The sequence below is a fragment of the Salvia hispanica genome, chromosome 1, assembly GCF_029641045.1.
Source record: "Salvia hispanica isolate PSC_SH4W2 chromosome 1, Shi_PSC_v1, whole genome shotgun sequence".
In the NCBI taxonomy this organism is placed as follows: domain Eukaryota; kingdom Viridiplantae; phylum Streptophyta; class Magnoliopsida; order Lamiales; family Lamiaceae; genus Salvia; species Salvia hispanica.
In genome coordinates this window covers 22,773,499-22,800,140 of record NC_142692.1, presented here as the reverse complement: position 1 = coordinate 22,800,140, position 26,642 = coordinate 22,773,499, and the positions used below count along the sequence as shown (strand labels likewise).

Below are 26,642 nucleotides of genomic sequence, written 5' to 3'. Positions count from 1 at the left end.
GTACTATTCAAGATGTTATATTTCTATATTTGGAAATAAATCTCTCTCAATCCCTACTCATTTAAGTATTCAACTAGTATCTTTTTTTCTCTTTATTTATTCCACTTAACAACTTTTCCTAAAATCTCGGCTCACACTGCCACTCAAGAATGCGGACATCTTAAGTGAAACGGAAGAAGTGCTAATATTATCATTCTAAACTTATCATACAACTAGGATTCGGTTTTTCAATTTAGAGTTATACTCCCTCTGTATCCCACAAGAATATGCATTCTTTTATTTTTAGTCCGTCTCACAAGAATATATATTTTCTAATTCTGGAAACTCTTTTCTCTCTCTAAAATATAGTACTCCCTCCATCCCACAAGAATATACACTAAAACAATAATACATCATCCGTCTCACAAGAATATGCACTTTCTAATTTTGAAAAGTCTTTTATCTTTAATGAGATTGGACCCATTTTCCACTAACAATACTTTAATGACTTTTTCTCTCTATTTCTCTCTTACTTTATTGATTTTACATTAAAACCGATGCTGAATTCAAAGTGCATATTCTTTTAGGACAGAGGGAATAATAAATAAAAATTACTACTACTATTTTAAATTGAAATATAGCAATATTGACTATAAAATAAAACTAATTATACTGTTACCGATCATTTTTACTATATACAACTAGCTATACATAATCACCGATCCTAAAATAACTAACAAAATAAACTAAATACACATTAAATTGCATTATATTTACTCAATTATTACACCAGCTTGAAGGAAGAAGACAAGGCAATGTAAAGAAAAGGTTAGCAAATAAAAGTAAAATGTCAATTCGTGGAAACAAGGTTGATTAATTCTTTAATTGAAAATGCGACGACCAACAATTTTATATCTCCCCTGTTCACATCGCATTGAATCATTCGTCGAAAATACAACATTCATTCTGTCCACATCGTACTACTTCATTTCCACCATCTCTATATATAAATGCTGCTTCACATTAACAATTACTACTACTAAATCAACAAAAATGGATGATTCAGTGAGAAGGGGTTTCATGGCAGCTATTGCAGTTTCCGGAGGCGTAGTCTTCCTAGCAGTGCATGCTCACAATCGACTTCTTTCTGATTTCATCAACAAAATCGAATTTCAGACCAAAACCTCTACCGGTACGAATTCTTCTTCTTTCACACTTTTTTTTTTAATTTTTTTTAATTTTTTTTAAAAAAATATTCCTTGCGCGTTGATATTAGGGAACTCAAAGGATGTGGCAAGAAAGAAGGTGAGGTTCGTGGAGTCAAAAGACGAAAAGTATTACGTGAAGAAGGAGGGGCGGGAGGCAACTTGGCGGAATAATGGTGAAATTTTAGAGGGTATGCCTCAAAACCGGCAAGTTTTGTACAAAGGGATTATGCAAAATAGGAATCGTATGGTTTGATGATGAAAAGTGGGCGGCTGCCGGCTAATCGCTTGTCAATTAGTACTAGTATTAATTAGTTGGTTGAAAAAACATTCTACTCTGATGTAAAATGATCAACATTTAATTTCTAATTTCTACGTATGTAAGTATGTTGTTCGTGTTGCGCACGTGTATATACATATGAGATGATACAAACCACAGATTGTCTGCAATTGATGATTTGGATCGGAAGTTCTATTGATAAAGAGTTCAATTTCAGATAAAATTAATCCAAATTCTCGAACTTGAAAATGGTTGTTAAGGAGTAGTACAGTATAATTTTTTTTTATGCTGGAGCTGTTCCTAAAGTCATTAAGTCAAGCACGCATGATCGGAGACTTGGAATGAGTTGACTCTGTGAAATTCAAGTTAGCATGTGTAGGCATGTTAAACCGTACGTATAATATTAAAATTTTGCATTTAAATATTTACTTTAGGTTCAGTTGCATCTTCGTATTGAATTGATAAAATATTTTGGTTGCTCTAAAGTATTAATCTGCCATGGCTCATCCAAGGTTTCCCATGTGGCTAAGTTAGAACATTACCACTAATTTCGTTATTTTGGCCCAAATTTTGAACGAAGCTCAACAGAAACATTTGTCAATACAACAAACATTATATTTTGTTTTCCAACTAATAATTGTTTATACACTTGCTTTTGCATAGCGAGTGAAATCTACCGAACACTATGATTGAAGAGCGATGTACAAGTATTCGCCGAGCACAAAAAACAAGTATTGTTGATATGAATATAACAAAATCAAATATGAATATATGATATGATAACAAAACCATGTTATTTCAGATGTATTAGTGTTTTAATTAACACGCAAAATATAATGCCGCCGCTTTGTAAAACAGTAATGCCATATTACAATTATAAAAAATATAAGATTGATCAGAAATCAATAAATGGGATCGTGTGCGTGCTTTTTAGGTAATCTAATTTTTAAAGAGAAAGAGTATTTATTTAGTTAATATGTACGCACTATATGGTTGCTTATAATCATGCTTGGGGCCTGTGGGATTTAATAGAGCAGAACCGTACTAATATGAACATTAAAAACGAAGGCCCAATATGCAAATTAAAAAAATGAAGGCCCGATGCATTAAGTTGACTAAACGTAAGAGGAATAACACTAGTTTAAATATTGTGAATCAGTTAGGCATTTCAATCGTAAGAAAATAGCATACCAATTTCAAAAAGTGATATTTTTTCTTACACACCTCTACGGTTTTGAGCACGTGGCTGACGGTGGGTTTATTGCTGCCGTTAACCATATAACAATTATTTCTAGTGAAATAAAAATTAATTATTGTGATTTTGAAAAGATTTAAGCTCAGAAAAAATATAATAAATTGTTTACAATAAGTAATCAATCCGCTCACATTCAAGAAATCGAATTTGGACTAAATCAAAATCACAGGTACAGGTTTTAAACTTATATTAAGAGTATTCACAATAGGAGACGATCTCACTACTGGTCGATGGACGATTTGATCGTACCCCATTACAGCTCAAACGTCGATCAAAGGCGCTTCGTCCATGTCCGACATGTCGTCCGCGTCGTGTAAGATCAACGCTTATTGTAGGCGCGACCGATCTCATGCCTTTTTTTTCATTTTTTTCATCCGCGTCGTGTAAGATCAACGCTTATTGTAGGCGCGACCGATCTCATGCCTTTTTTTTCATTTTTTTCAATGTACTTTTACTTTTCAACTTCTATATATATATATATATACCTCATTTGTAACCTATTTTATTCACTCCTCTCCATTCTCTTTCACATATAGTTTTCTCATGTTTTTTTTTTCTATTTTTATTTTTGACTTTCTTTTCTGTTGTAGTTGTTTTTTTTTTTTAAAATTAATTACATTTGTTTTTTGTCATCAATATATTTGTCAGGTTTGTCGGCGTCAGCAGTATTAGTTTGATATTGTCCGCTTTGGGTCAAGCCCGCACGGATTTGTTTTTGGGTTACTCCCAAAAGGCCTCAAACTAATTGTGGTTGAACAGGAATTATATACACCTTCCAACTTCTCTCAAATGTGGGATAGGTTTGTACTAACAAACCTCCCCCTCAAACCGAGACCACATCGAAACACATAATGGGCTCCGACTCAGACGGATCGTCGGCCCCACTCAAACATGGGTCTCGCAAATCGGACCAGACCCGACGCCAACCTGGCTCTGATACCACTTGTCAGGATTGTCGGCGTCGGCAACATTACTTTGATATTGTCCACTTTGGGTCTAGCCCGCATGGATTTGTTTTTGGATTACTCTCAAAAGGCCTCAAATTAATTGGGGTTGGATAAAAATTATATACACCTTCTAACTTCCCTCAAATGTCCGATGTGGGATAGGTTTGTACTAACAATATTTTATTTTGTTATTTTACTTTAATTGATAAACAAAAAAAAATAGTGGCGAGGTGCAACATGGTATGAGCTAGGGGTGTCGAAACGGGCACCCGACGAGTCGGGTACCCGCACCCGATTTAGGCCGAAATTATTGTCCCGATACCCGTCCCGCACTATGTCGGGTATTACCCGATATCCGAGTCGGGTATCCCGCACCCGACACAGCGGGTACCCGACCCGACCCGATTAAAAAAAAAAAAAAACTTTTTGTTTATTATTTGCATTATCTTCAACTTGTTCATCGTCATCCGTGGTAATGTTAGTATTTTTTATGCATCCTAAAAGCACATAAAAAATCCATAAATCATTAGTGATTAGACATTGAACATCCACAATTTAATAAGTATATGTATATGCTACTGTATATATAATGAGTGTGTGTAGCATATGCTACTGTACATATGCTACTACGTACATATGCCCTATTGTAGTGTATTCTATATAAAATTGGTATTTGTATGCTCTTTAATAAAGAAAAAAAGACAAAAAAAGTTGCATGTTGAAATCAGAGTATGACCAGGATAGTTTAAAAATTATATAAATATTAATAATTACAAAATACTTAACTATAATCGGGTAATTTTCGGGATTATTGGGTATCCCGAGCGGGTATCGGGTATACCCGATACCCGCAAAACCACAAATATGATTACCCGATCCCGACCCGTTACCCGTTTCTGTTGGGGTACCCAATACCCGACGGGTATCGGGTCGGATGTGCGGGTACCCAATGCCCGTTACCTGTTTCGACACCCCTAGTATGAGCTGATAATGTAGATATTTGAGCTAGAGAATAAAGTGCTAACATGCTAAAGAGTTAAATGAAAATGGCAAAACGGAATTATGTTTTGCTATCGTGAATGCACCTTGTCAGACACGTTACAAATAGATCGTTAATTAATAAGACTAGCTGCTAAACCGTGTTTGCTTGCCTACGGATACAATTCAAAACCCTACGCTGCCTTCGCATATGTCTATGACACACATTCCAGACGTTTTAAAATAAAAAATTAGCAGCCATATATATTTAAACAGATTGTGGCTTCCTCCCTCCTCTCTTCACCTCTGATAATTATTGCTATTCCTGTAACTTAGGCAGATTATAAAATATGAATCAGTCCCCCATATATTTGGAATAATCATAAAAATTCCTAGAAATAGGAATAGTAAACAATCGAAGGAATACACCTTCCTACGCCGAACCGCCGTGTTACGGAACCGCGTAACACGGCCGACAACCACAGCATTATACCCGGCAATGGCACATCTTTCTCTCACCTTCAAATTTATATTACCATTTCAGGTCTATTTCAAATTGAATCGACTTTGGTTGGAATTGGGATCATAATTAGGTCAAATTTCAATTTGAATGCGCAGTTAGCTGGATTTGTTTGGTGAAGAAAGGAGGCGATCAAAAGGGGGAATTCAATTGAGAAATTCGAATACTGATTCCAACACAATGACGAGACAATTCGGGCTGCCCCCGGCGTCATCGCGGCAGCCGCTGCTTGACGGCGACTTCTCATCGCGCGGCGGAATGAGGCGGGTGAGGGCGGCGGAGATGGCCGGAGGAGCGACGGCGGATTGCGCGGCGGTGGTCTGCTGCTGCCCGTGCGGGGTTCTGAACTTGGCTGTGATGGCGGTGTACAAGGTGCCGGCAGGGCTGTGCAGGAAGGCTCTGCGGAAGCAGCGCCAGCGCCGGCTGCTGAAGAAGGGGATTCTGCAGCCGCCGCGTGGCGGCGGCGGCGGCGACGACGATGACTACTTCTTCCAGCTCCAGTCGAACGGAAGCTCCGATAGCAGCGTCTCCACCGCCTTCGATTCGTCGCCGTACGACAACGCAGAGGTGATTGAGCTCGAGAAAGAGATGGTGAATAAATTCTACGGTGCCGGTTTCTGGAGGACTCCGTCGCAGAAAAGCGAAGCCTCCGGCCTCACATCGGTCGTCTCCATCTAGTAAATAAATACTTGTAAAAAATAATTTAATTAAACGCTTCAAACATAGGTACCTTCCATCTTCCCCCAAAAAAAAGATGAAGAAAGTGTATAGATGTTCGTTATTAAAATTTGTGGCTTTTGCTTTCGATTGGAATTTTTATTGAATCAATCTTGTAAATACTGGCATAGGAGGTGAAGAAACTCTTTGTGTTTTCCACAGTATGGATACAAATTTTCAATCACAATCTATTTGTCTCTAGCCTGTCCGCATTTCCCATTCACCTTCATCCTCAATTATCATATGTATGATGATAAATCAATGAAAATAAGTGTCCAGTGCAAGACATGGATATAATTGTTAGACCGACCACACCAAAGAAAGCATGCCGTATCCAAAATCTTTGGTCATGAACAGCTTCGAGGATCAGGGTCGGGTGCTTGCCCTTGTCGCCGTTCGCTTATGCTCCTCTCCGCGTAGTAGGATAATTTTTCCAAGCCACTGAGATATTAGGAAAGCCATGAGCTCTGTCGTGCATATTCATAAGCAATTGGGGGATCAATAGGGCCTTCACAAATATGTGCAGCGGAATACTTGATATTCATCAAATTACTCTGTTGTATCTCCACAAGCCAACTGCCTAATTGAGTCCCGGCGCCGTAGTGTCGTAGTTGGGGGATCAATAGGGCCTTCACCGTCCTGGCGCGATGGAGGGGAGCGAGGAGAGGCCCAGGCCGCGCCTAGTGTCGTAGTTGAGTCCCGAGGCCGCGCCCCATTGCGGCCCGACTCGGGGTTGGAGGATGCAGGGCCGTGCCCCGGTGCGTCCCGGCCCGATGTTGGAGGGGGTTCGGGCCAGACCTGGGCCCTAATTTTTTTTTTGGGCATTTGGAAGAGGAAGAGGGAGAGAAGGGAAGAAGATAGGGAGAGGGGCTACAACATTAATATTATATTCCATTTGTCTATGAATATATATCACATTATTTAGTACTCATGAATTTTAAAATACTAATAAATAATAAAATACTAGTAGTACTCCGTATGATTTAAGTTTTCGTTTTATAGTAAGTTTTCGTTTTATAGTAGTAATAAAATAATAAAAATAATAAGAAATGTAAATAAATAATAGAATATAGTTTAAGTTTTCATATTATAGTAATAATAAATAATAAAATAAAATAGATTGGAGTTGTGAATAGTGCAATTTAATAGTTGGGGCCTCGATGGGGACTGCTTGGTTATAAGAGTTGTGATCTGAGCCTAAAATTTAGGAGAATAATGACGCAGAGGGGATTACAACCTGAATCCAGGCCGGGGATGTTACATATAGTGATGTGGTTGGGATGTTAGAGCACTCCCAATGGCCGGCGGCGTTAAATCCGGTGTTTTATCGCCGGATTTCGCCGAGAAATCGCCGTCAATGGGGTGAATTCGGCGTTTTTCCGGCGTTGGCCCCCGAAAAAACGCCGAATTAACGCCGAATGAACGCCGGCCACTGTAGGCGCGTTCGGCGTTTTCCGGCGTTTTTTTTTTTTTTTAATACCCAAAGGCTATTTTTCCCCTATATATAATTCCTCCTCCTCCTCCATTCATCACACAAAATCTTCATTTTCTCAATTTTCAATCTCATTTTCTCAATCTTCTATATTCAATCTTCAAAATTATGAGTTCAAATAGGAAAAAATCTCGAAAAGGTAAAGGCAAAGAGTCGAGTTCCCAAAATCCCAACCCCACTGATGAAGCAAATCAGCAGTGGATGGCCTCGTTGTTGTCGATGGGTTCTCCTCCCGGCCAATATCCATATGCGGGTCCGTCCCCATTGCAGACTCCTCCAGTGTGCAGACTTTCTCCGTACTTCCAGTCTGCCCTCAGCATGCCCTCTCCAACCGACGATGTGTATCGCCCCCAGATAGTCACATCGTTGTTCGACACCCCTGGAGCCACTCCAGACGACGAAGGATCTCAGGCCGCGACGTACACAACGGATCCGACACTCAGCACGGACGACTACGAGGTGGAAGAAACGCCCGCCGACCCGCCTTCCAGGAGCAAGAAGGGGAAGGCGCCGTCGCCGGAGTCGACGGCTGCGACTGATACGGCTTCCGATGAGAAGCCGAAGCGGGCAAGGACTACTTACACTCTGGCAGAGTCCGAGCTTATAGCCAACTGCTGGGCGGACACGACGCAAGACTCGGAGCGCAGCAACTACCAGACTGAGCTCATTTTCTGGGAGCGGGTTGCGGAGAAGTACAAGACCAACAAGACTGCCTCGATGAAGGACCATGGCAGCGAGGCGATTCGCCGGCATTGGGAGCGCCTCATGAGGGACTGCGGCCACTTCAACGGTATATACTCTAACTTGGTGACGAACATGACGAGTGGCCAGAACGAGCACATGGTCCGAGATGAGGCCATGCAGAGGTATAGTGGCAAGTACTTGACGAAGGGCTTCAAGTATTGGAACATCTATGAGACGCTGAAGGATCTCCCCAAATTCCGGACGGGGATGCACAGCGCGCTGCACGGGAAATCGGTGCGCTCGCGACTTAGCGGTGCGGAGAGTGAGGGCAGCGCGATCCCCATCGACTTGTCTGAGGATGGTCCGCACGAGCGCCCTGTGGGAGCGAAGAAGGCGAAGGGGAGGCGGAAGGGGAAGGGCACATCGTCAGATGCCCAGTCGGAATCCCCGTTCTTACAACAAGCCACGTTCTCTTCCAATGCCGCCACTCTGGCGCAGTTTTACACGCTGTACTTCACCAGCGGCGGAACCCCAGAAGAGAAGCAGTCCCTCTGGTCGACCATCCAAAATATGAAGATCAAGATGGGCCTCTCGCCGGACGCTCCTCCCTCTTAGTTTTTTAAATCCTTGTTTTTTATGGTTTTTTATTTGTAGTTTTTTTTTTCTCATTGTATTATATTTTCCAATGATTAATACAACGACGAATTGTTCATTTATAAATCTATTTATTAAACACATTTGTAGGGAAAATTAAATAATATTAAAAATGATGATGTAAAAATGAAATGTTGAGTTAGGGAGAAATAAGGGAGAAACCATTGGAGCAGTTGGCTAAAAGTTGGCTAAAAACTGGGGATAAATTTTGGTGCTGATGTGGCGCTGATGTGACAGGAGTTAGGGAGAAATAAGGGAGACCATTGGGAGTGCTCTTACATATATACCTTATGCTAGTTTTAGTTAGGTGTGGGTTGGTACGATATACCTTACCAACACAACTATATCATATACCTTTAAATAACCAAGATTTTTGGTATTTTCAATATTACAAACTTCAAAACTGATACGGTACATCAATTTCGATATGTTGTTACTAAAACTCGGTATACCATATCTTTGGTTATATCGAACATCAATGACAATAGAAAATTTAAAATTATTAATTACTCCCTCCGTCCCGCTTTAGGAGTCCCGGTTGAGTCGGGCGCATGTTTTAAGAAAAAAGTGTTTAAGTGTGTAATAAATAAATATTGTAGTGGATGTTGGGACCTACTTTTAATTGAGTGTCCAATAAATAAGTGCTTTAGTGGATGTTGGGATCCACTTTTAACACTTTTTTATTAGTTGTAGTGGATGTTGGGACCCACTTTAACACTTTGTAGGCATTTTTTATTAATTTATCTCAATCAGGACTCCTAAAGCGGGACGCCCAAAATTGATCAACCGGGACTCCTAAAGCGGGACGGAGGGAGTACTATATTTTATGATTATAATTATACTTTATAGTATATATGAAAAATTCAGTATATACCCTATACAGTATGTCTTATATACCTTATTATCAACATATATGGTAATTACCGTAGAGATGTGATCTGTGACTAACTTTTTAAAGTTGCTAACTCTGTTAATTTATCAATACAGTGTATTAAAAATGTTAACACGATACAATTTAAATGTCAACATAAACTTAGTTGATATTTTAATACATTGCGTTGATGAATTAACAAGTTACTAATTTAACACAAAGTTAGCATTATAACATACACAGATTATGGTATTACCAAATTTTGTTATGCCACGGTATACTACTGCATACAAAAATTCATATCCTTATTTTATTGAAATATTTCGATAAATTATTACTCCTATATTATATCAAAAATCACGCAATATTTTTTTAGTTAGTACAATAAGACCGATATTTCAATAATTATTTCCCCCCTTTGTTTAGCAGTATTAGAAATTTAGTATCGAGGACTATGGTGTAGTTTAATATTTCCACCAAACTAGCAAATGCACATCCCATTCCCCACAATCCAAAGCTAAGCAAGTCCACATTTTCAACATTTTTCCAGTAGAGAAACAAACCCCCCACCTAAATAAAGCCCTTTCTAGAGAGAGAAACAACACACACAGAGCCCAAAATTCATCAAACGCCATGGATTGTCAGATCTATGGCGTCCTCTTCCTTCTCACCCTCGCCTCCGCATTACCGGAAAATCCCACCGCCAAGCCCTCAAACTCCACCGCCCAGATCAATTCCAACTCCGTCCTCGTCGCTCTCTTAGACTCTCACTACACTGAGCTCTCGGAGCTGGTCGAGAAGGCCCTCCTCCTCCAGACCCTCGAAGAAGCCGTCGCCAAACACAACATCACCATTTTCGCGCCCAGAAATGAGGCGCTGGAGCGGGAATTGGACCCCGAATTCAAGCGCTTCCTTCTCGAGCCCGGAAACCTAAAATCCCTCCAAAATCTCCTGCTTTTCCACATGATCCCCGCCCGCATTGAGTCCAATCACTGGCCCGACAAGCCCCTCCACCACACCACCCTCTGCCGCGAGAACATTCCCCTCAACGGCGACAAAACCGTGAGCACCGCTAAACTCATCAAATCCGACGACATCATCCGCCCCGACGGAGTAATCCACGGCATTGAGCGCCTACTCATCCCGAAATCCGTCCAGCAGGACTTCAACGCCCGGCGCAGCCTCCGCACCACCTCCGCCGTGATCCCGGAGGGCGCGCCGGAGGTCGACCCGCGGACGCACCGCCTGAAAAAGCCCGCGCCGCCCGTCCCCGCCGGCGGGGCGCCCGCCCTCCCCATTTTCGAGGCCATGGCCCCCGGCCCCTCCCTGGCCCCCGCCCCCGCCCCAGGCCCCGGCGGGCCCCACCACCACTTCGACGGCGAGAGCCAGGTGAAGGACTTCATCCAAACGCTCCTGCATTACGGCGGCTACAACGAGCTGGCCGATATTCTGGTCAATCTCACCTCATTAGCAACTGAGATGGGCAGACTTGTTTCCGAGGGTTACGTTTTGACGGTTTTAGCCCCCAACGACGAGGCTATGGCCAAGCTGACCACCGAGCAGCTCAGCGAGCCCGGGGCGCCGGAGCAGATCATGTATTATCATCTGATCCCCGAATACCAAACGGAGGAGAGTATGTACAATTCGGTGCGGAGATTCGGGAAGGTTAATTACGATACGCTGAGATTGCCGCATAAAGTGGCGGCGGAGGAGGCTGACGGCTCCGTTAAATTCGGGCGGGGCGAAGGATCCGCTTATCTATTCGACCCCGATATTTACACCGACGGTAGGATTTCCGTTCAGGGAATCGACGGAGTTCTGTTTCCGGCGGAGGAAGGCACTGCCGCGCCGAAAGCTGCTCCCGCCGCTAAGATTGTTGCTAAGCCGAGAAGAGGTATCTTTCGAATTTGTGTTTTTGTCTTTTTACGCCGGCGGTGGTTTAGTTTGTTAATTCGTAATTATTAGGGATTGATTAATTAAATTTGGGTTGATTATGGAATTTTGGGATTTAGGGCCAGTTTTTTATTTTATTTTTATTCACGCAGACGTTGATTAGCTTTTAAAACAAGCAGAGATGAGAGACCCATTCTAGATTGACTTGCAAGGTTAAGTTGTTTTATGGATTAGGTGAAGTTAATTAGTTACTTTTGTTTTAAGTTTTGATCAGTGGACGTCTCAAGGTGTTAGTTATGGCTTCACTTTCACTAATTTCTTTTACATCTGAATTAATTAATGAAATGAAAATTAGGAAGCTAGAATCTGTCGGTGGAGGGTTAGTATCCAGTGATGTCGAGAACACGGATTGACCTCGTGGGTTTTGTCAATAATAGGATTTGGTAATCAACTAATCATGATAACTGGATTTTGTGCGAGGGTGTATGATAATTTGTAGTGAGTGTCGGCCACCAGATTTTAGCCCCAATTAGTCATCCAGCCTTGGCCAGCTGTGGGCTCAATTTTTTCATAATAATTCTTGATTGTTTGACTTGTACTTGGAGTATTTGATTTAGTAGACAATAAATCTTAAAATATGCTTTTTTAAACGTAGAAGGATTATTAATTTGTATAGTTAACAATAATATGGTGTGCAGGGAAGCTATTGGAAGTGACATGCAAAATGCTTGGAGCTGTTGGACAGGATTCTCATTTCTCTAGTTGTCATTAACTATCACACTTGGAAAAAATGAAAAAAAAAAAACAAAAAAAGAATAAAGGGATGGGGAGGAGATGGTTCAAAAAGGTAAGTGAGTAGGACTTTTGTTTACGTGTTTTTCTGTATATTCTTGAAATTATCCCAAATTAACTTAAAGTTTTTACTTTGTTTAAATAATGCCAGATTATTAGACAACAACATAAAGGGGTGAGAGACAGGACATAGTTGTGTTTAATTGTTTGTTCTTCCGAACCCCCCACAGGAGAATTTTTTATTTTTATTTTTTCTTTGTTTTTTTGTCTTATTTGGGCATAAATACTGTAATTAGAGTATCCAATTTCTTTTTTTTTCTTTAATTGTATGTAAGTTTGCTCACCGACATTGTATTCCAATAAAAATACAGTCCTTTTGAAGGATATATATTGCTGCTGCTGTCACTTTTTTTGGGTGTTTTAGTACTACTATATGATTAACCTCCAATTCAAGTCCTGTGACCTTTTTATTCACTTTATCATTTTTGAAATTTTTTTCCAGTCCATGCGTTTTGTCTAATCTAATTTTCAGTCCATGTGTTTTGTCTAATCTAATTTCTTTGTGAAGGTTTGTTTAACCTAACCTTAATTATTTTAGTTATGAAATTTAAACTATTTGTCACGCCGCGGGGGCGTCAGATGGTGTCTGAATCTCACTGAAAGTGATATTTTAGCATATTAAGTTTCTTTTGAAGGAAATTCTTTTGCATTAGTGTTGGCATCATTTTGGCTGTTCTCAACATTTCATATTTAAAAGCTTATTTTGTCAAATTTGTGATTTCAAAGTATGCCAAGTTTGCAAAATAAATTGAAAGATTTTGACGGGATTAGATTAATAAAAGAAATATTACTCCCTCCGTTCCGCGGTAGTGAAATCGTTTATTTTCGACACACTGTTTAAGAAAAACTGTATTAAGTGAGTTAAGTAAAGATAGAATAAAGTATGAAATGGAAAAGGTAGAGATTAGAGTAAGAAAAAGTAAGTGAGAAGAAATGTGTTGATTTAACTAAAAACAAAACTGATTCCACTACTATACAATGTATTAAAATGACAAAATAACTCTACTAATATAATATGAAGGAGTAGTAGGGTCATATTCTAATGCTTATACCACCCTAATCCAAAATCAAGACCAAATCTCCATACTTAGATTTTAAAATGAGTGGATGAGATTAAATCTTCCGAATCTCAATAAATAGTAGACAAAATATCAACAAAAGGGTAACATCGTCATTATGTTATCATATGATAATTTTCGTAAATGTTTTTTTATATCAACATTGTGTATTACAAATATCAACAATATGACATAAGAATATCAACACTAGTACAAGAAAATATCAACACATATTTATTGAGATTTTTACATGGTTTATTGAAATTTTTTGATATATTTGTTGATAAAAATCTGGTTATCAAATTTCATCATCCGAAAACTAAAATGAAAAATATCAAATTTTATCATCCGAACATCGTCGGAACATATGCAATTGAGATCTCGTTGGAATCCTTATAAAATTATCTTTAATATGATATATTTTTTGCGAAAAAATAATTTAAATCGAGAGAATTTCGTAAATTTAAAGTTTTAAGATGATTTTAATGAGAGGGAATTGACAATAATACCCTCTAATTTTATTTATTAATTTTCTTAATTAAAAATATAATCACGTGACATTATTTCAATCACTAGATCTTCTAATTTAGTGGCTAAAATTTAATTTTAGTATAAGATTGCTAATTAGTTAGCAATTGATCATGCGGATTAGTATATCACCAAATATGATTTAGGATGCTTGTAGAAACTTTTCACATGCATGGAGTACTAAATATTAGAGAGAATACTTTTTTAGTCCCTAAATTTTGGAAAAGTATCAATTTTAGTTCGTTTAAGAATATCATCCGAGTTCTTTTAGCTTCAATTTAATATCTTTTGAATTTTTAACTGTTTGAAATTATATTTTTGCAAAAAAAAAAACCCTAAGCTCATAATTGCATTTCAGGCAATTTACTCTTTCTTCATTTAAAATAAGACATTTTTAGTCCTTAAACTATAGATTGGTATCAATTTAGGTCAGTGACGTTTAAAATATCATTTGAAATCCTTTAACTTTATTAATATTTACTGAACACTTTTTCACTATTTGGATAATTTTTCGAGTGACTACCTTGAAGGGCATTTCAGTCTATATATAATGAAAAAGAGATACTTCCTCTGTCCTATAAAAATTGAGATAAAATTTTTGGGCACCGATGTTAAGAATTTATTTAAATAAATAGGAGAAATGAAAAAAGTAGGAAAGATAAGAGAGAGTAAAGTAAATTATGGAATAAAAAAATTAATTAGATGTTTTGTCTTTTGTTAAAAAAAATGACTCAACTTTATTGGGACGGACTAAAAATGAATACGACTCAATTTTTCAGTGACGAGGGAGTACAACTTTTTGCCACAATTCAACTTTCTTCGTCTCTCTCCCTTTTTTTTACTTTTTCTTCTCAAAAACTGTTATTATTGGCAAAGAGAGATTAATGAACAAAATTTCATAAGTTGCATATACACTGACCAACAATAATAGTCTATGTTAAGAAGAAGAAGAGAGAGATTAATGAAGAAAATTCAATTACAAAATGCAAAAATATGTTAATTCATTTAAAAAGTTGAATTGTGGTAGAAAGTTCTTTCTTTCATTACAAGCAGACTATTACAAGTAGGGATGTCAATGTAGCCCGCAACCTGTGGGCTGGCCCGAATAGCCCGCCAAATTTATAGGGTTAGGGTCGAACTTTTATAACCCGAAAGAAATCACAACCCGACTAGCCCACACCCGATTAACCCGCAACCCGTTAGGGCCAGACCCGAAAGCCCGATGGGCTGGCTCGGAAACCCGATAAAATTTTTATTATTGCAATTTTTACTCCTAATTCGACATTTCATTGATTGATTTTATAATTATAGATAACTAAAAAAAAGTAACTTTCAATTTTTATATTAAATATATAAATTATATATTGAATTTTTATTAATATAATAATTGATAAATAAACTAAAAACTTTAAATTCACTAAAAAAATTATTTAAATTTCTAAAATATGCATTAAAATTTTACGAAATATCTCAAATATTAGTATTTGATCATGTTTATGATTGAGTTTAAGCATATATCTCACGTTTATCATTATTAAATATTTTACATTTTATGAATATAACTAATTTTCATCATTATTTATGGGATTGATCGCATGTTATTCTTATCGGTAGCAACCCGATTAACCCGTTGGGCTAGCCCGAAACCCGAGCTTTTAGGATTAGGGTTGAACTTTTATAACCCGAAAGAAATCACAACCCGACTAGCCCGCACTCGATTGACCCGCAACCCAAATAGGGCTGGCTCGAAACCCGGTGGGCCGACCCGGTTGACATCCCTAATTACAAGTAGACTGGAACGCCTTTGCGGATAGTTTTGCCCTAAAAAAATATCCAAACAGTGAAAAGTAGTTCAAAATATATTAAATCAAAATTAAAGAACTTTAGATGATATTTTTAAACGTTACGGACCAAAATTGATACTAATAAATAGTTTAGGGACTAAAAAAATGTTTCCTCTGTTTCAAAATGGAGAAGAGAGTATATTAACTAAATGCCCTTTATGGACTTGAGTGTTTTCGCTCAAAAATAGTTCCAAACAATGAAAAAAATGTTCCCACTAAATATTATATAACCAAAATCATCTAAAAAATAAGGGTATGAACTTGTATTGAAATGTCAAACTATTACATTGAAAAAACAATGAAAATAACAGTCGCCACTCGGCAGATAGGAGGGTCAAAAGATGGAATGATATGCTAACCTTTGAAACGATGTTATCATATGATTATAATCTCTCTCTATGTATACATACATATACTACATATTTGTGCAATAAAAAAAGAATATATGGAATATTTGGATAGAAACCACAAGAATATTTGGCATGAGTACCTTTCCAAGTTTAAACTCTACTTATTTCCCTTTGTCAAAGAAGTAAATATCACTATAATGGCCTCGACCAATAATCCTATGTCACCAAAGGCAAAATAAGATCAAATAAAGAAAACAATCACATGTGACGAGTAAAATGAACATATATATGTTTGAAAAAGTGTATATACAAATTTCCAGTATAATGAGTAGAGGCCATGAACAACACATGATTAGAGCCTATTAAATATATATAGAGAGAGAGAGAGAAGAAAAGAAGTTACAGACGGTAGATGCATCCCTACATCTACTGTAGTCGTACAACGTATTACTTCCTTGTTCCACTATGATACATAATACACAAATTAAACAGCAACCACATTGAACAAATATACTTGACTCAAACTTACAACATACACCAACTGTATTCACAGCAAAATGGAGTTTGAAACACCTTGAAATTTAGCATGCAAAGGTGATTGATCACCTAATTCAAGCTTCGACGCTAACATCAGCAGCCGCCGCCTCAGAAAATCCGTTGCACTGCAAAGAATCCCCAATTTTATCTGGTGTCTGTGCATTGTTTTGGACCCCTGTCTCCACATTTTTCGCTTTTGTAGTTGTGGGAGAATTTTGAGTTTTAGGCTTGAGCAGGGAGCTTCTCGTTGGCTTCTTCGAAGCAACAATGCCTTTAACACCATTGATCTTGGGAGACCTAGGAGAATTGCCATCATTTTCAAGGGAGTTGGCAGACGCGGGAGCAGCAGCACCTTTGTTCCTTCCAAGCTTCGGAGATATCGGACGTGTGGTTGGTATCTATGTATAGGAATGCAAGGATTTGAGTAAACTAATGATGCATGAGCAAGGTTTATCATGATAGTGGAACTTTATTGAGGTAGACATATGTTATGTAATAAAACACATCTTTAAAGAAGTTCTGTATCTTGAAGAAATAAGGTTAATGGATTTTCATCCCACAATAAGCCTCTAATGTTCATTCACTCTACCTTCTTGAGTTCGTTTTTTGGAGGAGGTTCCTTGTAGAAACTTGGCATAGGCGTAGCTTTGAAGGTCAAGCTCTTTCTCAGTTGTTTTATCTCTGCCTCTCGGCTTTCCTGATATATCATATAAAAGACGAGAAAAGAGAGTGACCAAACCGAAACAATCAAATTCTAATGTTATAATATTTGACAAACAGAGAGTAGTAGTACCATCGATTTTGCTTGCAGAGTAGTCTTTTCAACTTCCTTGGCATGTATTTTCTCTTCTATCTTCGAGTAGAACTGACGATGGCACATCACACCAAGACATAAATGTTTTTAGTAAACTAGACAAAACTAAACAACATATGATGATGCACTCGAAGCTTCTAGTTTCTACCTCTTTCCGCTTCTCAGCACGCTCTTCCAACCTGAACGAGAAGGCTAAGACATTCATCCTCTGCTGTGTCCGAGGAGTAAGAGTTCTGCTCAACAGTAAAAACAAATCGCGAACATTCAATTTAAACACAAACCAGAACAAAACACAGGACTAGATGAAGTTCAAAAAACATTATAAAAAGTCTAAGATATATGATTAGTACGATGATGTAGTGGAACGAGCATCCTCCTCCTCCCTTACAGGCAACACGTCGTTGCTAGGCTCCGAACTCTTCTCAACCAATCTGCATCACCAACTAAACACACTCAACTACGCAGAAACATAGGTAAGACATTGAGCAATCAATGTGCTAAAACCATAGGCAGCAAGAATAAGCAACAAACAACATACGTGTCACTTTCAGTCTTCATTTCATTTCCATCACCAGGAAACTGCTTCCCTGACTGAAATCAAACCAAAACACTAAGCACAAAACACCCAAACACACATCAATGTAAGACTGAAAGAGCAAAAACCTCACCACAGATTGAGATGCACTAGGCATCGAAGCTAAAGTTGCACGTCTACCACCAGCAACCTTCCCTGCCCTCAATCCACCAGAAACCTTGGCATCATCATTATCTTTCACACCATTTCTCCCAGGCTCTGGCTTTGCCGGATGCACCTCAATGCTTCGTTTCATCGGATCAGAGTGACGGCCTCTGGACGGAAAGGACAGAGACTGTGACAGGCTTGGCTTCCTACTCCGGCCAAAGGCCACTGATCCTTTGGAATCAGATTGATTCTTGGCCAATTCACTGTTTTTTTTGGATCTCCCATTAGGATTTTTAGCATTGGAGGTTTTAGTAGTCTTTGACACAGTTGAAGATGATTCGAATTGGGGCGGAGATGAACTAATGCCTTCCTTGTCTTTTACCACTTCATTTTCACCACTCATCACATTCTCCTTGTTCACATCCACACTCGAGCCTTCGCTATTAGAGTTTTCAAGAACTAATCTTTTTTCATCTTCAACACAAATCCCATTTTCAGACTCCATTCCACAAAAAAGCGAATATTCCTAAAACAAATCAAAATTAAAAATCAATTATGAGCCCAATTTCAGTTTTTACTCAGAGTGGATCCAGTAACATACTCTAAATGACAGAAAGAAGAGTGATGGATTGGATGATGATCGTGGATTGTTAAGATGGAAGAATGAAAAGCAGAAAAATGAGATAAGTAGGATTGATTACCTTGGAAGTGGATTGCGGGAAGTGAGGAGATGCGGTGGAATCTTGTTGTATTGTGCAATTAAAAAGGTGGGAAGGAATGTATGTTTGGAAACGGACGGGGAGAGATGAGTGAGTTTTGATTGGAGAATTTATGATGAAGAGGGGCAAAAATGGATAACTGTAGCAGAACGTGGGAGGCTGATGGTTTAGGGGGGTGACCGACGTGGCTCGACGTGATTGGCCCCACAGTGACCTGTTACCACCAACCGTCGATCGTGAGTTGTCAAAACCTGTTGGTTGGCGGAGGCGATCCAACGGCAGAGAAGGCTCCTCGCAAATGAAGGCTAGCCGTTGATGGGAGAGTCAAACCGTATGATTGTAGTTGGAGGCGCTGGCTACGGGATTTTGCGGTTGGTACGTTGTATTCAATCTGGCCTTGCCTTATACAAGTGGAATTATCATTATTTCATCATCATCATTCATTTTCTTCTCATCCTCATTATACTTAAATACCTACTACATTTAATCTCTACCATTCTACTTAACTTTTAATTTAGTGATAGGATGAGATTTTAGAATGTTCGAATTAGTTGAGATGCTTTTGAGGTTTGCTCGTATTAATTGGTAGGATGGTAAAACGCTTATTAATTCATCAACCGTTCTCTCTAAATTAATATATGTAGTTCAAATTATAGCCAAACAGTTTATCGCTGTAACTAAAATATAAAATGTCTAAATTGCATCATAGTACGTGGAGTATGTTTTTACTTGCAAAATAATACGATCAAAATTGTGGTGTCTCATTCTTATTGTGCGTCCTATTTACATTAAGTCTAAAGAAAAGAATCTTATTTGTTCATTTTGAGATATTCACAAAAAATTAGTCTTATTTTTTAAAATAGTCATACTTTACCTATCTTTTCTTCTTTTCTCTCTTATCTTACTAATTTCTTATTAAAACTTGTGTCATCTATAAATAAGATTATTTTTTATGAACAGATGAGCAATATTATGCCAGGATAATTATGACAAAAATAGTTTATTAACTGTACTTGGGATTTTGTTCTTCAGACGGATAAGTCTAATTTTAATAGGAAGAAAGTAATTATAAATGTATAAGGGGATTGTTCTGCATCATGCATATGTTTGTTTATTTGTGTTATTTTGAAATTATTTTAATAAATACATTAATTTCCCTCGTATTATAGTCCACTCGTTGATTAAGCGTTACCTAGGAAAATAACAAGGGCGTCCTTATCTCAAATATATGATTCGAATAAAAATGGAGTATTAACATTTCAAATTTATGAATTTAATACTCACATAGTCACATTGAATTAGAGGCATCGTCAAGGTTCCATAACTATTTTCTGATGAGCGTGTGGTTAGTTTTCTAATAAGGCCCACCTAATGGGCTAATGGCTAATTCTATATGGTTGAACCTTAAGTATTAATTTGTTTTTTTGGACAGATGTATTAATTAGTTTATTAGCTGTAACTAGATTATGATTTATGAATGTAATGATATATCTCCAAAACCTTATAAATTTTGTTAAAATTTCAAAACATATACTATAAAAGGATTCCCATCTCGATCATACTATATATAGAAGTAAGAAATGGGTATATATTAAAATTTGTAAATTTAATCACACATTTTTATAATAGTAATAGATAGAATAGCATAGATGCTAGAAATCCTCGGCGGGATCCGGCGAAATATAGTAGCATACATAAAAAAGTTTAGTTATCATCTATACTATAAAAAAATTAAGATTTTTTTAGGTCTTGCACAAATAGTAATACTTAAAATTGAGAACCCTCAGACAAAAAGAAACACTCTTGGAAATTAATGTAATAAAAAAAAAAGCAAATTGTCTTAATTAGTTTGATTAAGACAATTAAAAAAAGCAAATTCTTAATTGGAACAGCGATATTCAAGTTGTCTTAATTAGTTGTTAGGTCTCAACTTTTGGATTAATTGTATTAATTATGCCCCACAACTCCTTTTCATAATTGAAGTAACGCTTAACCTAACTTAACTTGGTACAAATTTGTAGTAATGATTAATGTTCTCAAGGTGCTATCTCGAGTAATTAACAATTAATTTAGACGAACTCATGTGGATTATGTCTCCTGATTATCTGGAGCTACATGTGCCAATTATATATAGTAATGCTTGTTATTTTTTGAAACAGTGAAATACTTAAAACATAAAATTGTAGATACTCAGTTAATTACATCTAAATTGTTTTAACCCAATTTCCTTATCAGGAGTAAATCAGGGTACATTTTGAACATAAATCTAGTACTAATATATTTGGATTATAGAAGAATACTAATTCACCTACGGCGAACCGATCTCATGACACCTTGCCAGAGCACAGATTCCCCCCCCCCCCCACACACACACCACGCGATCGGCAGAAAAATCGGCGCTATTGCAAGAACAACACCGATTACAATGCCGAGAGAAATGTACGATGCATAGGGCGTGCTGATCGCCGCCCTATCGTTGTTAATGTAGGCGCCAATCACCAATTGTTCTGTTGATCTTGACTATTTTTTTCCCACTTTTTTTCACTATAAATACACTATTTTTCACCTAATTTATTCACCCATTCACACAACCTCTTCTCATCTCATTTCTCTCTCTCTAGCAAAAATGAATCTCAGTCGTTTCTCAAACTCGAATGCTCCCGATGGAACTCCGGAGTTCTAGTGGTCCCTACTCAGGTGGTCCCCCGGTGTTGCCTAATGGCAGACCGATGACTTCCGCTCTCACCGCCGCCTTCTACAACTTTTGTCAAGGCTAGGTCTTGACCCCAATCACGGCGACGAAGTGTATCCAGCTGGCCTGTACGTGCCTTCTACCTGCAAAATGCCGGTGAATGGATCCACTGGAGACTCAGGCTGATCAACTCAACTTAGATTCGACTTGAGTGAGATGAACCGAAGATCTAAAAAAGTACGTTCTCAAAACCTTAACCCACTAATACTATTAACTAGTATAGAGAAGTCAGGATCGATCCCACATAGATGATGTGTTTAACATTTGTTTGCGAGACCCGAAAAGGGAATGGCTGCGGCCACGCTTCCTAGGGGTGGGTTAAGTTAACAACTTGACTTGAGAAATTAAAACTAACTAAATTGATCAACTCGTGAAAACTAAACTAGTCTACTTGATCAACTTAACCGAACTTTCCATAATTGAACAAACAACATAAACGGGAAACTGTCAGTCCCCTACAAAAAGCACTGTAAAGTAAAAAACTTTTCTAACAACTTTATCTTCTTCACAAAATCAACATCGAAAGCAGAGTAAAGAACAGATCTGAAAAGTTATGGAAGACGACACATCAAAACAACTCATAAAAATAAATCTACTTCTAAGATCTAAGCTACAACTACGTAAACAAGAATATTAATCCATAACCATGCAGAAACAAAACTTAAATTGCTAGATCTAAACATCCTAAGAACTTTTAAACCTAAACACCAGATCTGACCAAATCAAAACAGAACAATACATTTTTAAGCTAAGACATGCGACAGAAAAATGAATCGAAAACAGACCAGAGACATCATGCATGAAGAACTGAACACATCAACTGAAAACGAAAACATAACTTCAAATTGACTAAATCAAAACATCAAGAGTCATTAACATTAAAACCAAACTACAATTTAACTACGAAGGCAGTAGATTGTTTCATCACCCTTCTCGGAGTAATATAACAGAACCGAAAGCTGAAACTGCAGGAAACTACTACCAAATACCGACTAAACTAAACTAAGTTAGGACCAAGAGTGTGTGTGTGTGTGTGTGTGTGCGCAACGAAATCAAGAAGATGAAGTGAAAAGAACTCCGATTTCAGCCCTAGAAGAGACCTGAATTCCTAAAGATATTCTAACTAAGAAAGCTCATGAGACCCTCCTTTCACCATTGGTTGGGACTCTCTTTTTCTTGTTTCAGGCTTCCTTTATATAGAGAGGCGTAGGGCTCTTATCCTTAGGGTATCATCCTCTTTGAAATGTCGTTCATGCCCTTCACAATTGGTGGTGAGGGTCTTTAGCTCTACTTCTAATGCAGAACTCCTGTTGGCTCCTCTTGATTTCTGACTCGATCAACTCAATGCCGTAGTTTTTGCCTTCTTTCCATGATTCATTCGTCCGCCCAATAGATTAGTTCTTCTTCTGAAAATGGCGGATTTCACTCACACGTGGCTCAAAAATAGATGTTAGTTTACCGAATTTGATGCAATTTTACTATAGAACACATGCATGAAACGAGCCAAACTGCTCACATTTAACCCATACTAAGAAAGAGTCAAGTTTCAAAGCATGGTTCTTATTTAGATAACAACAAATAGACACACATGCGTAAAAGACCTAGAAAGAGAAAAACACATTGTCCCCACAAGCTTAAGGTCAATCCGATCATCTACAGTCTCAGATTCCTTTTCCTCTCCTCTTCTACCTAATCATGCTTGTCCGTTTGTCAAGATAGCTCCTATCTTTCCAGCTGTTGGATTCACTCAGTCACTCAATTCTCACCAGAATTGTTAGGACCATTCTCTCATTCATTTTTCCATACCATTGAAGCTATAGTTCTGTTGACAGAAGCTAACTCCTTAAGGTCTTTTATTTAGGTTATAATGGGGCAAGGGTTGTAGTGTATAAATGTGAGGTTCCTATGAGTTCTAAGTTCATGATGTATATAAAAGTGTAAAGAACATGTGAACTCAGAGACAAAACTAGAACAACCTCCCTATGTATATCCTGAAACTTTGGAATTTCCCTTGGCCATTTAGGCACGGGACCCCCGATTCTGCGTCGATTATAGAGCACTGAATGCTGCCACAACACCCGACCACTTTCCCATCCTACATTTTGTACCCAAAACAAACACGCTACCAAGCTGCGCCACATCCCTTCAATTGTTCTGCGGATGAACTTTTTGACGAATTGCATGCAACCAGAATCTTTTCTAAACTGGATTTTTGGGTAACTTGAGTATCGAGATTATTACCATATATACTTTGAGTCAAACTAGAATTCAAACTATTTCAATTGATTCCATATGGTAACTTACTTTATACTCCCTCCGTTCTGCTTAATAGAGGCGGAACTTTTGTGCACGAAGTCTAAGAAATGGATGTTCAGCGAATTAAGTGTGTATATAATAAAGTAGATAAAGTTATGTGATGGGTGGCTTTTACTTTTTGAATTATTATTAAATATTAATAATATTGGTGTATTGTATTTTTTTTCTTCTCTGACTATAAAAAATTGAAGATAAATTCAACAAATTAAATGATGATTTTGAGAATTAAATGTTGCATTTTAAAATTAAATTCAATTTTACACGGAAAATAAATCTGAAGTGAATGTTTAACAAATTAAATGTTGCATCTTTTCATTTCTCCATAAAACAAACAATGAATACTTCTGTGAATCTGTGATTACAAAAATCGAATTGACAACATCCATCTGCTCCACTAAACCAAATCTGAATCATAAACAACCACAAAATACACACAAAATCCAACAATGCAACAATCTGTAGTAAAATTACTCCAACAATGCAACAATCAAAGATAAAATTATTCCAACAATGCAATAATCAGAGTTTATATCCAGTAACCACAAAAAAAGCACTACACAACTTGCACCATATCCAACAACTGAACCAAAAAAAAATAGAAAGATCTAAACCAACGAGTTCGATCTCATCTGACTACGGATCCAAGCAACTCTTCCCGAAGAGTCCGTTCACCCCTCGGTCTGCCTCAGCAACACATCTCTCCCAAAGGGCTTTGTCAACATCAGAGACGAAAAATCGCCTCTTAAACTCTTCCTAAGACAATATACAGTCGCAGTCGCTTGCATCGCCTTCAGCCTCGGTGTCATCGCCGTCTCCGCCTCCCGCCTCGGTGGTCGCCTTCGCCGCCAGCTACTCCTCTAGTGATCGGGAGCATCGCCTTTGCCGCCACTTATAGAAGAAGGAAACGAATTGAGAAAGAGAAGAGTGGCGAAATGAGAGGAGAACAACGCCGGATTACTCACCTACGGTTAGGAGATGTACATAGAGAGATGGGAGGCGGCGGGTTTCACATCTAGGGTTAGGAAATGAAGAGAGGGATAGTGAGAGAGAGGGAAGGCAGATAGTGAGAGAGAGGAGAGGTGGAGAAATGAGTTGAAAATTTTGGATTGGGGGATTTTTCATTTTTTAATTGTATAATTATGATAGTTAATTGTAATAAGGGGTGTTAATTAATTTTGGCTAAAATCTCATTAAAATGCCTAATTCTTACCTTATAATGACTCTATTACCTTGGAATTTCCCGAAATAGAAAAATGACTCTATTAACGCGGAACTGAGGGAGTATATAATTGGACGACTCTTATGTTTATATAAACCCACCGCTCTCAATTCATTTAACACTACAAACTCTAAATTCTATCAATTACTTACCATCGTTTGTAATCATGTTTCTCCTAAACCCAATGCCTCTACATCTGCAACCCAAGAATCCTCATCATCAATCACAACAAAATCGCTACCAAATTCTTAATGTCGTCAACGGGAATCTTCGTAGGTAATAGTGCCAACTTGAAATGCTCTTATGTGTGTCTCCACACACCAATTTCATTACAGGACCACAAATTCAACATCGACTTGTTTATTCTCCAAGTATAGGGCCCAGATGTTATTTTGGGCGTCTAATGGTTATAGGATTTGGGGAATATGACAAAAAACTTCCGATGGGACGATGAAGTTTACTTGGGAGAACCGACCGATCTTTCTGCAAGGGGGCGGGGGAAGATCACGCCGGATATCTTATAGCAACTTGTTTTTTTCTAATAGGTGTTGATCCGGGTTCGGAGGTTTTCGAAATTGTCTCGCTGCCATCCGACCAGAAGGACGCATCTGACACATTAGCACCAACTGATCCGCGAATTGCGGCGGTCATTCAAGCCTTTCATACGTTGTTTGACATTCCAAAGGGTCTACCACCACCTCGCCATTGAGACCATCCCATCCATATCCCCAGCTCCAACAAGCCAATGATTGTCAGGCCCTATAGATACTCATACTTTCAGAAGGCCGAGATTGAACGACAAATTTAAGATATATTGGCACAGGGGGTGAGCCAGCATAGCACGAGTCCATTCTCATCGCCGGTGCTGTTAGTCCGCAAGAAGGACGGGACCTCCGATTCTGCGCCGATTATAGAGCACTAAACGCCGCCACAACACCCGACCACTTTCCCATCCCTACGGCGGATGAACTTTTTGACGAATTGCATGCAACCGAAATCTTTTCTAAACTGGATTTATGAGTAACTTGAGTATCGAGATTATTAGCATATATACTTTGAGTCAAACTAGAATTCAAACTGTTTCAATTGATTCCATACGGTAACTTACCTTATATATAATTGGTCGATTCTCATGCTTATATAAACCCATCGCTCCCAATTCATTTAACACTACAAACTCATAATTCTATCAATTACTTACCATCGTTTGTAAACATGTCTCTCCTCAACCCAATGCCTCTACATCTGCAACCCAAGAATCCTCATCATCAATCTCAACAGAATCGCTACCAAATTCTTAATGTCGTCAACCGGGGATCTTACGGCGTCGTGTACCGCGCTTGGGATACGGAGGCCGGCGAAATCGTGACAATCAAACACGGATTGACGAGTTTGAGTTATTGGATGAGTTATTGGGAGGACAAAAATGAAGGACGGACTTGGACCGACTTCTTGGTAGATGTGAAGCAACGTTTCACGCCGGATCTGTACGAGGA

The 26,642-nt window shown here is 38.3% G+C and overlaps 4 protein-coding genes across 5 annotated transcripts; 3 read left to right on the top strand and 1 right to left on the bottom strand.

The window, feature by feature from the left end:
* The first annotated feature begins 934 nt into the window (after positions 1-934).
* Positions 935-1,571, top strand: LOC125185623 (uncharacterized). The gene is made up of 2 exons (XM_048082180.2): positions 935-1,171; positions 1,256-1,571. The coding sequence occupies exons 1-2, from the start codon at positions 1,033-1,035 to the stop codon at positions 1,438-1,440; spliced, it is 324 nt and encodes a 107-aa protein (XP_047938137.1). The 5' UTR covers positions 935-1,032; the 3' UTR covers positions 1,441-1,571.
* Positions 1,572-4,899: 3,328 nt separating this feature from the next.
* On the top strand, positions 4,900-6,082 carry LOC125222082 (uncharacterized). The gene is made up of 2 exons (XM_048124514.2): positions 4,900-5,188; positions 5,263-6,082. Exon 2 carries the CDS (start codon positions 5,345-5,347, stop codon positions 5,840-5,842), a length of 498 nt encoding a protein of 165 aa, XP_047980471.1. The 5' UTR covers positions 4,900-5,188; positions 5,263-5,344; the 3' UTR covers positions 5,843-6,082.
* Positions 6,083-10,061: 3,979 nt separating this feature from the next.
* Positions 10,062-12,653, top strand: LOC125222081 (fasciclin-like arabinogalactan protein 17). Of its 2 annotated transcripts, XR_007176467.2 has the most exons (3): positions 10,062-11,476; positions 12,174-12,322; positions 12,419-12,653. XR_007176467.2 is itself a non-coding variant. In XM_048124513.2 (2 exons), the coding sequence occupies exons 1-2, from the start codon at positions 10,216-10,218 to the stop codon at positions 12,245-12,247; spliced, it is 1,335 nt and encodes a 444-aa protein (XP_047980470.1). In that variant the 5' UTR covers positions 10,062-10,215; the 3' UTR covers positions 12,248-12,653. The 2 variants fall into 2 exon arrangements, 1 of the variants encoding a protein (XP_047980470.1); XM_048124513.2 differs by having other exon boundaries at positions 12,174-12,653.
* A 3,806-nt stretch (positions 12,654-16,459) lies between these two features.
* LOC125218726 (protein WVD2-like 4) lies at positions 16,460-18,999 on the bottom strand. The gene is made up of 8 exons (XM_048120465.2): positions 18,842-18,999; positions 18,127-18,666; positions 17,997-18,049; positions 17,809-17,889; positions 17,607-17,691; positions 17,438-17,509; positions 17,234-17,341; positions 16,460-17,042 (listed from the first exon to the last, which is right to left on the bottom strand). Exons 2-8 carry the CDS (start codon positions 18,643-18,645, stop codon positions 16,719-16,721), a joined length of 1,242 nt encoding a protein of 413 aa, XP_047976422.1. The 5' UTR covers positions 18,646-18,666; positions 18,842-18,999; the 3' UTR covers positions 16,460-16,718.
* Between the last annotated feature and the right edge of the window lie 7,643 nt (positions 19,000-26,642).